General features: G+C 53.0%; 1 protein-coding gene across 1 annotated transcript in view; it reads right to left on the reverse strand.

Moving 5' to 3' along the window:
- Positions 1-11,306, reverse strand: part of LOC136291231 (uncharacterized) — a 30,525-nt gene extending 19,219 nt beyond the window's left edge. Inside the window, exons 1-33 of the mRNA XM_066186139.1 lie at positions 10,980-11,306; positions 10,149-10,366; positions 9,579-9,722; positions 8,995-9,151; positions 8,860-8,887; positions 8,521-8,632; positions 8,069-8,161; positions 7,880-7,943; positions 7,578-7,676; positions 7,386-7,489; positions 7,168-7,306; positions 6,964-7,082; positions 6,704-6,853; positions 6,359-6,529; positions 5,918-6,227; positions 5,767-5,834; positions 5,542-5,629; positions 5,308-5,425; positions 5,097-5,220; positions 4,769-4,905; positions 4,560-4,686; positions 4,310-4,438; positions 3,997-4,239; positions 3,467-3,643; positions 3,206-3,351; positions 3,022-3,112; positions 1,959-2,348; positions 1,743-1,869; positions 1,523-1,641; positions 1,041-1,237; positions 650-833; positions 253-418; positions 48-172 (exon numbers count right to left, since the gene is read on the reverse strand). Of these exons, the coding sequence (XP_066042236.1) occupies positions 48-172; positions 253-418; positions 650-833; positions 1,041-1,237; positions 1,523-1,641; positions 1,743-1,869; positions 1,959-2,348; positions 3,022-3,112; positions 3,206-3,351; positions 3,467-3,643; positions 3,997-4,239; positions 4,310-4,438; positions 4,560-4,686; positions 4,769-4,905; positions 5,097-5,220; positions 5,308-5,425; positions 5,542-5,629; positions 5,767-5,834; positions 5,918-6,227; positions 6,359-6,529; positions 6,704-6,853; positions 6,964-7,082; positions 7,168-7,306; positions 7,386-7,489; positions 7,578-7,676; positions 7,880-7,943; positions 8,069-8,161; positions 8,521-8,632; positions 8,860-8,887; positions 8,995-9,151; positions 9,579-9,722; positions 10,149-10,349 (4,647 nt within the window). The 5' untranslated portion in view covers positions 10,350-10,366; positions 10,980-11,306. The remainder of the gene's footprint in view (positions 1-47; positions 173-252; positions 419-649; positions 834-1,040; positions 1,238-1,522; positions 1,642-1,742; positions 1,870-1,958; positions 2,349-3,021; positions 3,113-3,205; positions 3,352-3,466; positions 3,644-3,996; positions 4,240-4,309; positions 4,439-4,559; positions 4,687-4,768; positions 4,906-5,096; positions 5,221-5,307; positions 5,426-5,541; positions 5,630-5,766; positions 5,835-5,917; positions 6,228-6,358; positions 6,530-6,703; positions 6,854-6,963; positions 7,083-7,167; positions 7,307-7,385; positions 7,490-7,577; positions 7,677-7,879; positions 7,944-8,068; positions 8,162-8,520; positions 8,633-8,859; positions 8,888-8,994; positions 9,152-9,578; positions 9,723-10,148; positions 10,367-10,979) is intronic.
- Positions 11,307-12,545: the final 1,239 nt, after the last annotated feature.

Genomic DNA, 12,545 nt, shown 5'->3' on the forward strand with positions numbered 1-12,545 from the left:
GTAGACTAGGACAAATTAGGGCCTCATGGGGATGTAATTTGGGTCACCTCAGCCTCCTCCAGTGCAGCTTGGAGCTCCAGTTTTTCGGCATCCAGCTGCTTCCGGACCTTCTCCAGTTCATGGATGGTCTTGTGGCTGCCACCCAGCTGCTCCGTGAGGTCCGAGATCTCCTCTGCCCAGATGATAACCCATCAGACTTGGTGGAAGGTGGTGGAATACAACAAGGTGGGTGGGGAAGGGCCACAGTCTCACCTTGGAGATTCTTGTTTTCCCTCTTTAAAGTCTCTAAGTGATCAAGTGATTCCTCATAAGCATTTTTCAGCTTGAAGAGCTCAGTGCTGAGGGACCTGGCCTCTTTCTGTGATGCTTCCAGCTCCACCTGTGACTCTTCAAACTTCTGCTTCCACTCAGACAAGATCTATGAGGACACCACCTGCTCAGCTGCTGCTTTACCCATGAAGAACCCTTTCCATTCTCCACCTCCTTTCCCCAATACTCTCCCAAAAGGCACTTGAAGCTCTACTAAAACATGGCCCTTGAAATTTGTTCAGCTTTCTTCTGGACTTCTCCTGCATGTTTTTGGTTCATTGGACCCACATCTCTACCCCCTTCCCACCCTTCTCCTTCCATCATTTCTTGGTCCTCCCACCTTGTCAAAGTTTCTCTGCTTCTTGTCCAAAGCAGCAGCTGCCGCATTTGACCGCTCCAAGTCTGCCATGAGATCTTCAATCTCATTTTGCAGCCGATGCTTGGTCTTCTCCAGAGAGGAACACTTGGCATTGACTGCCTCCACTGCTTCCTCAGCCTCCTGCAGCCGCTGGGCCAGCTTCTTCCTGCCATGGGAGAAAACCTGGCTGTGGTGACCTGTGGACCAAGTGGGTCAACTCAAACCTTTTTCCACCCACTGGTTGGCTGAGTCTCTGCTCTGGATCTCCTCTACCATCTCCAAATTCCTATATATTCTCTGGATCCTTGTACTGTGGAAGAGTCTCCATTCTCCCCTGCCCCATACAAGCTCCCTTCATGGAGAGATTACTCACTTGGCCTCCTCCAGCTCCTCAGTGCGCTGAATGGCATCTGTCTCATACTTGGTCCTCCACTGTGCCACCTCAGAGTTGGCCTTGGAGAGCGAGCGCTGGAGCTCAGCCTTGGCCTCTGTCTCCTCCTCATACTGCTCCCTCAGAAGGTCACAGTCATGCCGGGCTGACTGGAGGGCATGAGCCAGTGCATTCTTGGCCTGGGAGAAGAGAGAGTTATGAGGTGAGGAGAAGTTGGGTCCATATCAGCTTGAGCTATATTGGCATTCTCCAACTCCAACAACCTAGTTACCAACCAACCAACCCAACCTAACCCAATCTAACCTCCTTATAACCCACCAACCCTACTGAACTTCTGAGGACCCTCAATTCATTTTCTCCTACTGTGAGGGCAGGCTTATGATGCACATCTCAATCCCAAACCAACTGCATCCTTGACACTGGAGGTGTCTTTCAGCCCCACTTTCCCCCCAACAAAGCCCTGCCTTGACTTCTTCCTCTAGTTGCCTCTTGAGGTCCTCCAGCTGTTGTGTGTAGGTGAGTTTCCCTCGTGTCATCTGGTTGATGAAGGCTTCCTTCTCCTCCAGCTGCCTGGAGAGCTCACCTGTTGGGTGAAATGGTGGATAATCACTTGCGGGACACACCCTAAAGCCACCCCACTGGGCAAGAGTTAGGCAATTGTGTAGGGAAGAGCAAGCTCCTCACCATTTTCTGTCTGGAGCTTGGCTCGTTGAGTGGTGAGGTCATTGACCATGCGTTGAGCCTCTTCAGACTTGGTCCGGTGCTCATTCATCTGATCTTCCATGGTGCGGCACATCTTCTCCAGGTTGGCCTACAAACAGGAAGGGCAGGAAGATAAAAAGGAACCTTGAAAGGGCAGTAGAAGTGTTGCCCCTTCATGGCTGGAGACCTGTTTCCTACCTTGGCCTTTATCAGTTGCTCCATGTTGGAGCCAACATCATCCAGCTCCAGCTTAAGCTCACTCTTCTCCTTCTCCAGCTTCTGCTTGACACGCTGTAAGTTGTCGATCTGCTCGCTGAGCTCGGCCACACTGTCGGCGTGCTTCTTGCGCAGCGCAGCGGCCGTGGCCTCATGCTGCAGTGTGGCCTCCTCCAGATCCCGACGCATCTTCTGGAACTCTGCCTCCCGCTTCTTGTTGAGCTCGATCTGCACTGAAGTGGCACCACCCGCCTCCTCCAGCCGCTCACTGATCTCCTCCAGCTCCCGTGACAGGTCTGAGCGCAGCTTCTCCACCTTGGCTCTGCCTGTTCGTTCTGCCTCCAGCTCTTCCTCCAGCTCCTCAATCCGTGCCTGTGCTCCAGGGACAAACATGTTTTCAGCAGACTTGGTTTCACCCAACTCCTCCACTCAACCAATCAAGCTGGAGAGTCTTTAAGTCAATTCAAGTCAACCCAACCAACTGTAGACTCTTCAGCTCAACCCAGACAGCTGTAGACCCTTCACCTCAACCAGTCTTGATCCCATCCAATTCTCTTCAACCTAGTCAAGATCTGAGCTCTCCCAATCAACCTGGCCTTATTTGAAGACACTTCACCTTCTCGAATTACCTTGAGATTCTTCAGCTCAACTGGTCTTGAGGACATTCAATTCAACCAGTCCTAGAGGTAACTGGACTAACAGACAACTCAGCACAAACTTCTCAAAGGACATTGGAATGAATGTGATTCAACCCAGATGGTCTGCTCACCTCAGATGATTCTACCCTAGGTGCTCTCCCTACCTTGAGTACTCCAAACCTATTGGTTCAGCTCAACCCCCACAAAAGCCAACGTGTCCAGGAGCCCATGAGTAATTTCAAGGCAATAAATGACAGAGAAGTTCTGGGACAAGGGACATGCCATGGGTTTCTGACCTCAGGTGGGTGGCACACTGGTTTAGGTCCTTCTCAAAAAGATATGAAGAAGATAAGGGGGAGGACTAGTTTCTACTTCTGCTTGACCCCCCAAACTGAAGCCAACCTCACCTGAAGCTCTTTGAGCTTCTTCTGGAGCTGGGATGCAACTGCTTGCTCGTCCTCAATTCTGGCGTTGAGGGCATTGAGCTCAAAGTCTTTCCTACATATGAGGAGAAACACCAGTAAGTTGTTCTCCCCAAGTGCTCAGCAGAGGTGTTATAGGTAAAGGACAAGTAAGTGTGCAGGCTCTTACTTTTTCAGCCTCTCATCCAGTTGTTGCTTGTCATTCTCCAGGTCCATGATATTCTCCTGAGCCAGCTTCAAATCACCTTCCAGCTTCCTTTTGGCCCGTTCCAGGTCCATCCGGATCTTCTTCTCCTGCTCCAGTGAACTTTCCAGCTGCAAGTGAGGAAGAGACACACCTATCAGTCTTTGCAAACACACACTCCAGAAGGACTTCCACACCCCAAGGGACAAGCTATGTGCTCGTCGTGGGAGTGGAACCGGCACTCACATCATCCACTTGCTGTTCCAGCTTGACTTTGGCCTTTGTCAGGGTGTTGACTTTGTCTTCCTCTGCCTGCAGGTCATCCAGCGCTTGCTGGTGAGATTCTTGCAGGGCCTTCTTCTCCTTTGTTAGCTTGACAATGATCTCATCCAGCCCGGCCATCTCCTCTGTGAGATTCTTCACCTGCAGGAGGAGAAATATCAGGCCTCCAGCTTGGTACGAGAGGTAGGACAAGAGACAGGAGGTTGTTCTTGCTCTTGGTGAAGCTGAGTCTAAGTCAGGAGATACAGGAAAACACAACCAGCCTTGGTTCTTGATGATGTAATGCAACCAGCCTTGGATCATCACAAACCAACCCAAGCAATTTTGGGTCTTCATGACCCAACTCATCCAGCCTTGAATTTGGCAACCCAAACAGCCTTGATTCTTGGCAATCCAGCTCAGCCAGTCTTGGGTCTTCACCAGACTCTATTCACTTTGGCTTGAGTCAGCTCAATTCCCTACAATTTGAAGTCAAGACCTCTCCCCACGCTCACCTTGTTCTCAGTGGCATGTTTCTCCTTTTCCACCTTGGCCAACGACAACTCCAGGTCATCAATGTCCTTCTTCAGCTCTGAGCATTCATCCTCCAGCTTCCTCTTCTTTGCTGTCAACTCAGCATTCATCTCCTCCTCATCCTCCATCCGCTCAGTCATCTCCTTCACCTTGGCCTCCAGCTGGATCTTGTTCTTGATCAGCTGGTCACAGCGCTCCTCAGCATCAGCCAGGTTGTCTTGTTCCTGGAGGGGGTAAGCTTGGTTTGAGGTGAATGAAAAAGGAGCACGGGGCCGGGACATCTAGGTCACTCACAGCCTGCACTTGGAGCTGAAGGTCATTTTTCTCCTGCAGCATGGAGACCATCTTCTCCTCCAGCTCCTTTCGCCGGGCTTCTGACTTCTCCAGGGCCTCCTTCAGCCGCCCAAACTCTTCCTTCATGTTCTGTGGGAGGCACAAAGGTGCCGTGTAAATCTCATTTCTTCCTTTTTGTCCCCACACACCATTTCCTTTCTCCATCCATCCACCCACCCACCCACCTTCCCTACCCATGGCCTTGTCCTACCTGCATCTCTTTCTCCGTCTCAGCACTCTTCAGCAAGGGTTTGATCTTAAAGTAGAGCTTCATCCAAGGCCAGTTCTTCACCCCCATAAAGGCCCTGATGTTCCACTGGATCACCAGCAATGAGTCCCTGGAGAAGCCACATCAAGATGTGGGTCACCAGGGGCTTCCACTCAACATGGATGCAACACTATCTCCATCTCACTACCTACCTGCGCTCTAGGATCTTCTTGAACTCCTGACGGGACAGGAAACCACGGACTTGGGCCTGCAAGCGGGTCATGATCCGGGCCAGGCGTTCATCCCTCATCTCCTCCAGCAGTCCCAGCAGCCCAGCCTTGAAGAAGACCTTTGAGGAGAGATGAAGATAAGTGCTTCTGGGATTTGGAAGCATGGTGGAGGGATGGGTGGTGGTGTGGATGGAGGGAGCTCAGATGGGCAGGTGGACAAGTACATGATGGGATCATAGAGTACATCTGGTCCCACCATGAAAACCTTGTGGGTGGTGGGACCACCAGAACCGAGACCAAGTGACCTCACCTTGGTGTGTCCAAATTTGTACTGATTGTGGTCAATATCAAGGGATCCCAAGAGCTTCTCAGCGCCCTTGCGGCTGTCAATGAACTGCCCCTCAGGGATGGCAGCAGGGTTCAGGATGCGGTACCTGGTAACCAGAGAGGACAGGAAACCTTTGAAATCAGCCCCAGTGGGGTTGTCCACCCCATCCCCACATTTTCTCCCCTGTGCCTACCGCTGGCGGAAGTCCCCATAGAGGATGCGATTGGGGAAGCCCTTGCGGCAGATGCGGATGCCCTCTAGGACTCCATTGCAGCGGAGCTGATGCATTACCAGGGGGTTGTTCATCACACCTGGTGGGTAATCAAGACTGGTGAGTCAAGGCCTGCCCTGCAGCACTGCTCCCCCCCACCACCTTTGGCCAGGGCCCAGCACTGTTCTCTGGATCAACCCTCAGGGATTGGCTCACCCGGAGACTTGGTCTCATTGGGGATGATGCAGCGGACAAAATGAGGGTGAGTGGACCGGAGGTTGGTCATCAACTTGTTGAGATTCTCCTGAAAGATGGAGGAGGAGATGATGAAGGGAATGGAGACATCCCCCAGACTGTCCCACCAAGGGTCATCCCTTGCCCTAGGGCATGTTTTCTATGCCCACACACACTGGGATCCACCAATAACCCTTGGACTCTCACCCGATGCAAGGCAGAGACAGTTTGGAAGGAGGAACCTTTCTTCTTAGCTCCTTTCCCCTTCTCCACAGCTGTTAGAGAAGAAGAAAGGATGAGACACGACAGGGACAGAGTGGGAAGAACCCCAGATGCTGGGGAAGGGGGCTCCTCTTACGTGCATCAGCCCCAGCATAGTTGGCAAAGAGGTTAGCCAAGAGCTTCAGGGCTGATTTCTGATAGAGCCCCACCACTGTCTCATTGAGGGGGTCCTTGTTCTTCTGCAGCCAGCCAATGATGTTGTAGTCCACTGTGCCAGCGTAGTGGATAAGGGCAAAATGGGCCTCTTGCTTCCCCTTGATGTTTCGTGGCTTCCCAAAGTTGGCTGACTTGCCCAGGTGATTATCAAAGAGCTTGGCCTTGAAGGTCATGTCCGTGGCCTTGGGAAACATGCACTCCTCCTCCAGGATGGACATGATCCCCATGGGCTAGGAGGAAAAGACCTTGTTGGCTACAGTGAACACCAAGTACAACCAAATTGGCCAGCTTTGGGGTTCCTGCCAAGCTGCAACTGAAAGGGCCCTTCCCCACCCTCATGAGGCCCTGGGGGACATGGTACCTTCTCAATGAGGTCAATGCAGGCCTGGAGGTCCATGCCAAAGTCAATGAACTCCCACTCAATGCCCTCCTTCTTGTATTCTTCCTGCTCCAGCACGAACATGTGGTGGTTGAAAAACTGCTGCAGCTTCTCGTTAGTGAAGTTAATGCAGAGCTGCTCAAAGCTGTTGAACTGGGGAAGGAGAGAGGAGATGGCCCGGGGGGTCAACAGAACAACTAATATATTCAGTGGGGTCAACCGGAGTCCCCGCTGGTCAACACAAATGAAAACAAGGTCATCTGACCATCCAGTATAATTAACTCTACACCCAATGGGGTCAACACAACACAGTCAACCAGGGCTTACATCAAAGATTTCAAAGCCAGCAATGTCCAGCACACCAATGAAGTACTGGCGTGGCTGCTTGGTCTCCAGGGAATTGTTGATCCTGGTTACCATCCAGTTGAACATCTTCTCATACACGGCTTTGGCCAAGGCTCCGACAGCATAAATCACCTGGAAGAGGGATGCCCCACCAGTGAGAGGGGCCTCTTGGCGTCCTCCTTGCTGGAGATGGCACCATGTCACGCCAAAATGGGGACATTTTGGGGATGTCCTCTACTCACCTGCTGGACATTCTGCCCCTTGGTGACATACTCATTGCCCACCTTGACCCGAGGGTGGCACAACCCCTTGAGAAGATCAGCTGAGTTCAGCCCCATTAGGTAAGCTGACTTGTCTGCCTCTGAGGAATGAAGAAGAGAAAATATGAACCTGTAAGGATCATGGAGTTTACCCCAGTTTCCACCTCAACCTTGGCTGGACCCAACCTTCTGTGCCATCTGGTTCTGCCTGTTCTTCCCGTTGTTTCTGCTTGAACTTCATGTTGCCAAAGTGCATGATGGCTCCTGTCAGTTTATAGATGGAGTTCTTCTCCTCTGGGGTGAAACCCAGGACATCAAAGGCACTCTGTGGGGAAAAAATGTGTTCAAGATCTTCTCCAGCCCACAGAGATCCATACACACTGCCTGATAGCCTCCCATCTCACATCTGTAGCCAGGAGCTCCTCTCCATCATCAATGGATGGAACTGTGGTCTCTCCTTGGGAGATGAAGGCATAGTCGTAGGGGTTGTTGGTCACCAGCATCATGTCTGAAAGGAGAAAAAGGGGTTGGGACAGGCAGCTCCCGAAAGGGATGTGGGATCAGATATTTGCTGGTAGTTTGGGAGTATGGCTCACCCAATAGCTCTGGCTTCTTATTGGAGAGGATCTGGTAGTAAATGTGGTAGTTTCTTTCAGCCTTCAGCTGGAAGATGACACGGGACTTCTCCAGGAGGTCTGGGGTGGGGATGAAGAGAAGATGGGTGGAAGTTGGGATGAGGAGATAGAGTCATATGGATGAATGGAGTGAGGCTTGAGGATGTGGAAGGGTAGACGGATAGTGGCATGAGGAGAAGGATGGACAGGTGGATGGAAAGATAGATAGAGGGAGGGATGGTGGACAACAAAATGTCCTCTCATGGTGCCCTCAACCTACTCACAGGTCTCAATGTCAGCTGATGCCAACTTCCCAGTGGCCCCAAAATGGATCCGGATGAACTTCCCCTGGAAGAATAGTGGAACGAGATGGAGGTGGCCACAGTCTTCCAGAACAGCTCAACCCACAGACCCTTCCCCAAGGACGCCACCCCATAGACTCTTCCTCACAGACTCCACTCCCCAACACTCACAAATCGGGATGAATTGTCATTCCGGACAGTTTTGGCATTGCCGAAGGCTTCCAGGGCAGGGTTGGCCTGGATGATCTGGTCCTCCAGGGTGCCCTGGATGGAGTGGGACAGTGTCAGGGGGGGTTCTCACAGTAAGGGGCAGGGTATGTAGGGTGTGAGGTTTAAATGGATGGATGGGAGAACACAGCAGTCCATGAGGGTTTGTGTGGGTGGTCAGATAGATGGACAGGGATATGGGTTGATGCCATGGGTGGATGGAGGGATGGTTAGTTGGTTGGATGGGGATGGGACAGATGAATGGAAGGTTGGATAGATAGCTGGTTGGTTGGATGATTGGTTGGATTTTTTGGTAATTGTTTGAGTGGTTTATTGTGTCATTGGTTAGACAGACAGGAGGCAGAATGCTGCCCCCCCCCCCCCCCGGGGTGGCATACCCCACCCACTCCCCTTACCTTGCCTGGGGCCCCCGCCTCTTTCTTGCCACGGTCACCGATGGCAGCAATGACAGCAAAGTACTGGATGACCCTCTTGGTGTTCACTGTTTTCCCCGCCCCGGATTCTCCGCTGAAGGTAGCCAAGGAGAGCAATGGTTGGATACTGGTGCTGTGGTGCTGGGGATGGGGACTCACTGGGGAGGGATGGATAATGGATCTCCACAGACAAGGCCATGTAGTGATAAAGGGTTGGCCAGTGGGAATGACTTCAAGGGGGAAGGGGAGGGTCTATGTACCAGGTGGGAGGTCTTAGCTGTGAGGAGGACTAAGACAATGTTTACAGATGAGATCACTCACGTGATGAGGATGGACTGGTTCTCCCGATCTGGTGGGAGGAGAAGAAGAAACATGAGGTTCTGTAGCCCACCTTGGCTATGCCCCCCATCTTCTGCTCCCAAAAAAGGAGCTGTGAATATGGTTATGTGTCCCTACCTGTCAGCATGTTCTGGTAGGCATTGTCAGAGATGGAGAAGATGTGGGGTGGAGCTTCACTCCGCTTCTTTCCCCGGTAGGCAGCCACCACCTCGGCATTGTAGACAGGCAACCACTTGTAGGGGTTGACAGTCACGCAGAAGAGCCCGGAGTAGGTCTGGAGAAAGGAGCAGGTAGGTCAGAGTCAGGGGGTGCCACTCCACCAGGTGGGTCCAAAGGGGTCCAAGGGGTCTGCAGAAGTGACCTCTTGTGTCTGGGTGATATCTTGGGATAGGTGACCCCTGTGGTCTGGTGATGGGACATCTTGGGTGTAGGGGACCAAAGAGGTCTGGAGGGAGAATGTCCCAGTTCTGGGTGGCCCACGTCATCTGGAGAAGGGACACCCTAGTTTTGAGTTGCCCAGAGGGTCTGGGATATCTTGGATCTGGGTGGCTCAAGAGGTGTGAAGAAGGATCATCCCAGTTATGGGTGAACCATGAGATCTGGAGAAGGGACATCTTGCATCTACATGGCCCAAGGGGTCTACAGAAGGGGTGTCCGAGTTCTGCATGGGGTCTCAAGAACCTCATGGGCTCCCAACTCACATAGATCATCCAAGATGCATAGCGGTCCTTGAGGTTGTAGAGAACGGCAGGCTCATGGAGGAAAGTCAGCATGGCCATGTCCTCAATCTTGTCGAACTTGGGGGGGTTCTGCTGCATGATCTGGTCCTCCTTGACCGTCACTGTCTGTTCAAGGAAAGGAGGACTCCATGGAGCAGGAACACAGGGCAAGGAGTTTCCCCAGTTGTTCCCTCCCAAAGGGCTGGGAGCTGGGCATCTGAGTGTTCCCTTGAGAGCCAGAGGAGGTCTAGGTGTCCCTCAAGTGACAGAGAAAATATTTTGAGGTCTGAGTGTCTCTGGGGTAATAGAGGAGGTGGGATGGGGTCTAGCTGTCCAATGGGTTCTGGGAAAGGTGGATCAGGGTCTAGCTATTTCCTGGGTTCTAGAGAAGATGCTGTGGAATCTGAGCATCCAGTGAGTGCTGCAGAAGGCATGTTGGGGTCTAGATGTTTCTTGGGTTCTAGAGAAGGTGGGTTGGGTTCTTTGTGTCCCATGTGGAATAGTTGCTATTTTGAGGTTCTGGTGTCCCAGGTGCAGCTGGGGTCCCCCCACCTTGCCATGTTCGGTCTCAGCAGTGATCTTGGAGCCCTCACGGCTGATAATGGTGGCCTTGACATATTCCTCCTTGTCATCAGGGACGAAGATGTCCTTCTTCAGGTCAAAGGGGCGGGTCTGGGCAGCCAACCGTTCCTTCTCCGACTTCCGGAGATAGGGGGCAGCCTCCCCAAATTCGGCCATCTCCACATCAGGCATGGTGGCACTGGACAGGGCTGGGTGGGGTAGGAGGGATCAAACTCTCCACATCCTGTCAGTTCCTCCCAGTTGACCCCATTTCAGCTCTTTTCTTGGTGAAGCTATCATTCCCTGTTCTTCTCCACATCTACCACTTCCTCCTGGTCAACCCATCTCCTTCATTCCTCCCCACTGCTCCCAGTACCTCTCCAATGCTCCCACTCCTCCCAGCTGCGGCATCCCAAGTCCATCCTCAGTGCTTCCATCACCTAGTGTTCCCTCCCACTGCTTCCATTTTCTCTCCAGTGCCCAGTCAGCCCCATTCAAAGTGATCTCATCTTCTCCCACTCTTCTCCAGTGCTCCCCAGTTCCTTTCCAGTGCTCCTAGCTCCCACCAGTTGTCCTCATCTCCATCCCAGATTCTTTCTTGGAATTCCAAACACCCTCCCCAGTGCTCCCTGTTCCTTGCACTGCTTCACACTGCCTGCCCTTTATTCCACCCCAGCACCTCCCAGTACTCCCCAGTACTCTTGCATCCCTCCCAGTCCTTCCCAGTTCCCCTACAGACCCTCCCAGTATCATCCCAGACCCTCCCAGTCACTCCCAGTCTCCCCCAGGCACCCCTCAGTTCCTTCCACTACTCAGTCCCACCTCTCTCTGTGGTCTCCGAGTCAGGGGATGACAGTGCAGACTCAGGGTGGTACTGGTCCTGCTCCAGGATACAACACCCCCCCCCACAGCATATCCCAGTATGTCCCAATATGTCCCAGTATATCCCAATATGTCCAATTACATCCCAGCATCCCAGCCCCACCAGTACTTCTCCAGTAAACCACCACACAGACACACACACACAGAGTACTGCTCAGTAAGTCCCAGTATCCCCCTAGGATTTATCCAGTACCCTCCTTCCTCCCCCAGTATCACTCCAGTCCTTCCCAGTTACCAAATAAACCCTCCCAGCATCATCCCAGTCCCACCCTGTTTCCCCACAGATGCTCCCAGTATCATCCCAGTTTCCTGCAAAGACCCTCCCAGTTCCTTCCTAGATCCTCCCAGTCCCTCCCAGTCCCTCCCAGTTCCCCTATAGACCCTCCCAGTATAATCCCAGTCCCTCCCAGTTCCCCCATAGACCCTCCCAGTTCTCCTATAGACCCTCCCAGTTCCTCCCAGTTCACCCATAGACCCTCCCAGTTCCTCCCTGTTCTTTCCCAGTCCCTTTCAGTTGCCCTCAGGTCCTCCATAACCTCCTCCCAGACCCTCACAGTGCTCCAAGTGCCCCCTGCCCCACCTGCCCCTGGGTCTGCAGGCACTGGCTGGGGGACCCCCCTTATATCCCCCCTCCCCCCTGCAGCTGCGTCACCAGGAAGGGGGAGGGGGGGAGGGGGGCATGGACAGATGGGTGACCTCAAGGCCACCTTACTGCCCTATAGGGACACGGTGACCCCTATGGATCTACAGTACACTCCCCTAATCCATAGGGCCCTCCCTCTGCTCTGCAGTCCTATAGGACCTTCACCACCCCATAGGGTCCAGTGACCCCTGTGGGCCTATAAAGGTCCACCAGCCTCATGAGACCCCCCATATCTCACACCCACAAGGATCCTATAGCTCTCCCCTACTTCATAGGACCTACTTCCAGCTCTATAGGACTCCCCCAGCCCCTTAGGACACCACTCCAGCCCTATAGGACATCCATAGAACCCTTCTAAGCCCCAAAAGGTTCCCATTACTTCCTTTTAATAGGACCCCTGTAAGTGCTCACAGTCCCACAGAATCCACTCCCAGACACCCCTCCCCAGTCCCATAGTCCTATAGGACACACGTCCAGCTCCATAGGAGCTCTAAATATTTCCCTATAGGACCCTCATAGTTTCCCCCCCCCTTACCACATCCCACCTCCGGCTCTATAGACCTTCCAGACAAACCACTCCTAGCCTTATAGAATCCCCCTAGGACTCCCCCAGATCCTTAGGAAACCCCCCCACACACACACACCCACAGGATACCCCACTCTCAGCCCCTGTAGGGGCCCCCTCTAACTCCCCTTTCCTTCCACCCCCCAGTTTATTACGGGATAGATGAGGCAAGCCAGAAGACTCGCCTGGATGCCTAGGTCCCCCTGGGGTGGGGGAGGGGACAGACAGACAAAGGACAGGTGTGACCCCTCCCTTCCCCCTCCAAGGGAGCTCAGGCATCTGTGCCCCTCCTCCCATT

The sequence above is a fragment of the Chamaea fasciata genome, unplaced genomic scaffold, assembly GCF_029207755.1.
Source record: "Chamaea fasciata isolate MVZ Bird 193981 ecotype frontalis unplaced genomic scaffold, bChaFas1.0.hap1 SCAF_1, whole genome shotgun sequence".
NCBI classification, from domain to species: Eukaryota; Metazoa; Chordata; class Aves; order Passeriformes; family Sylviidae; genus Chamaea; species Chamaea fasciata.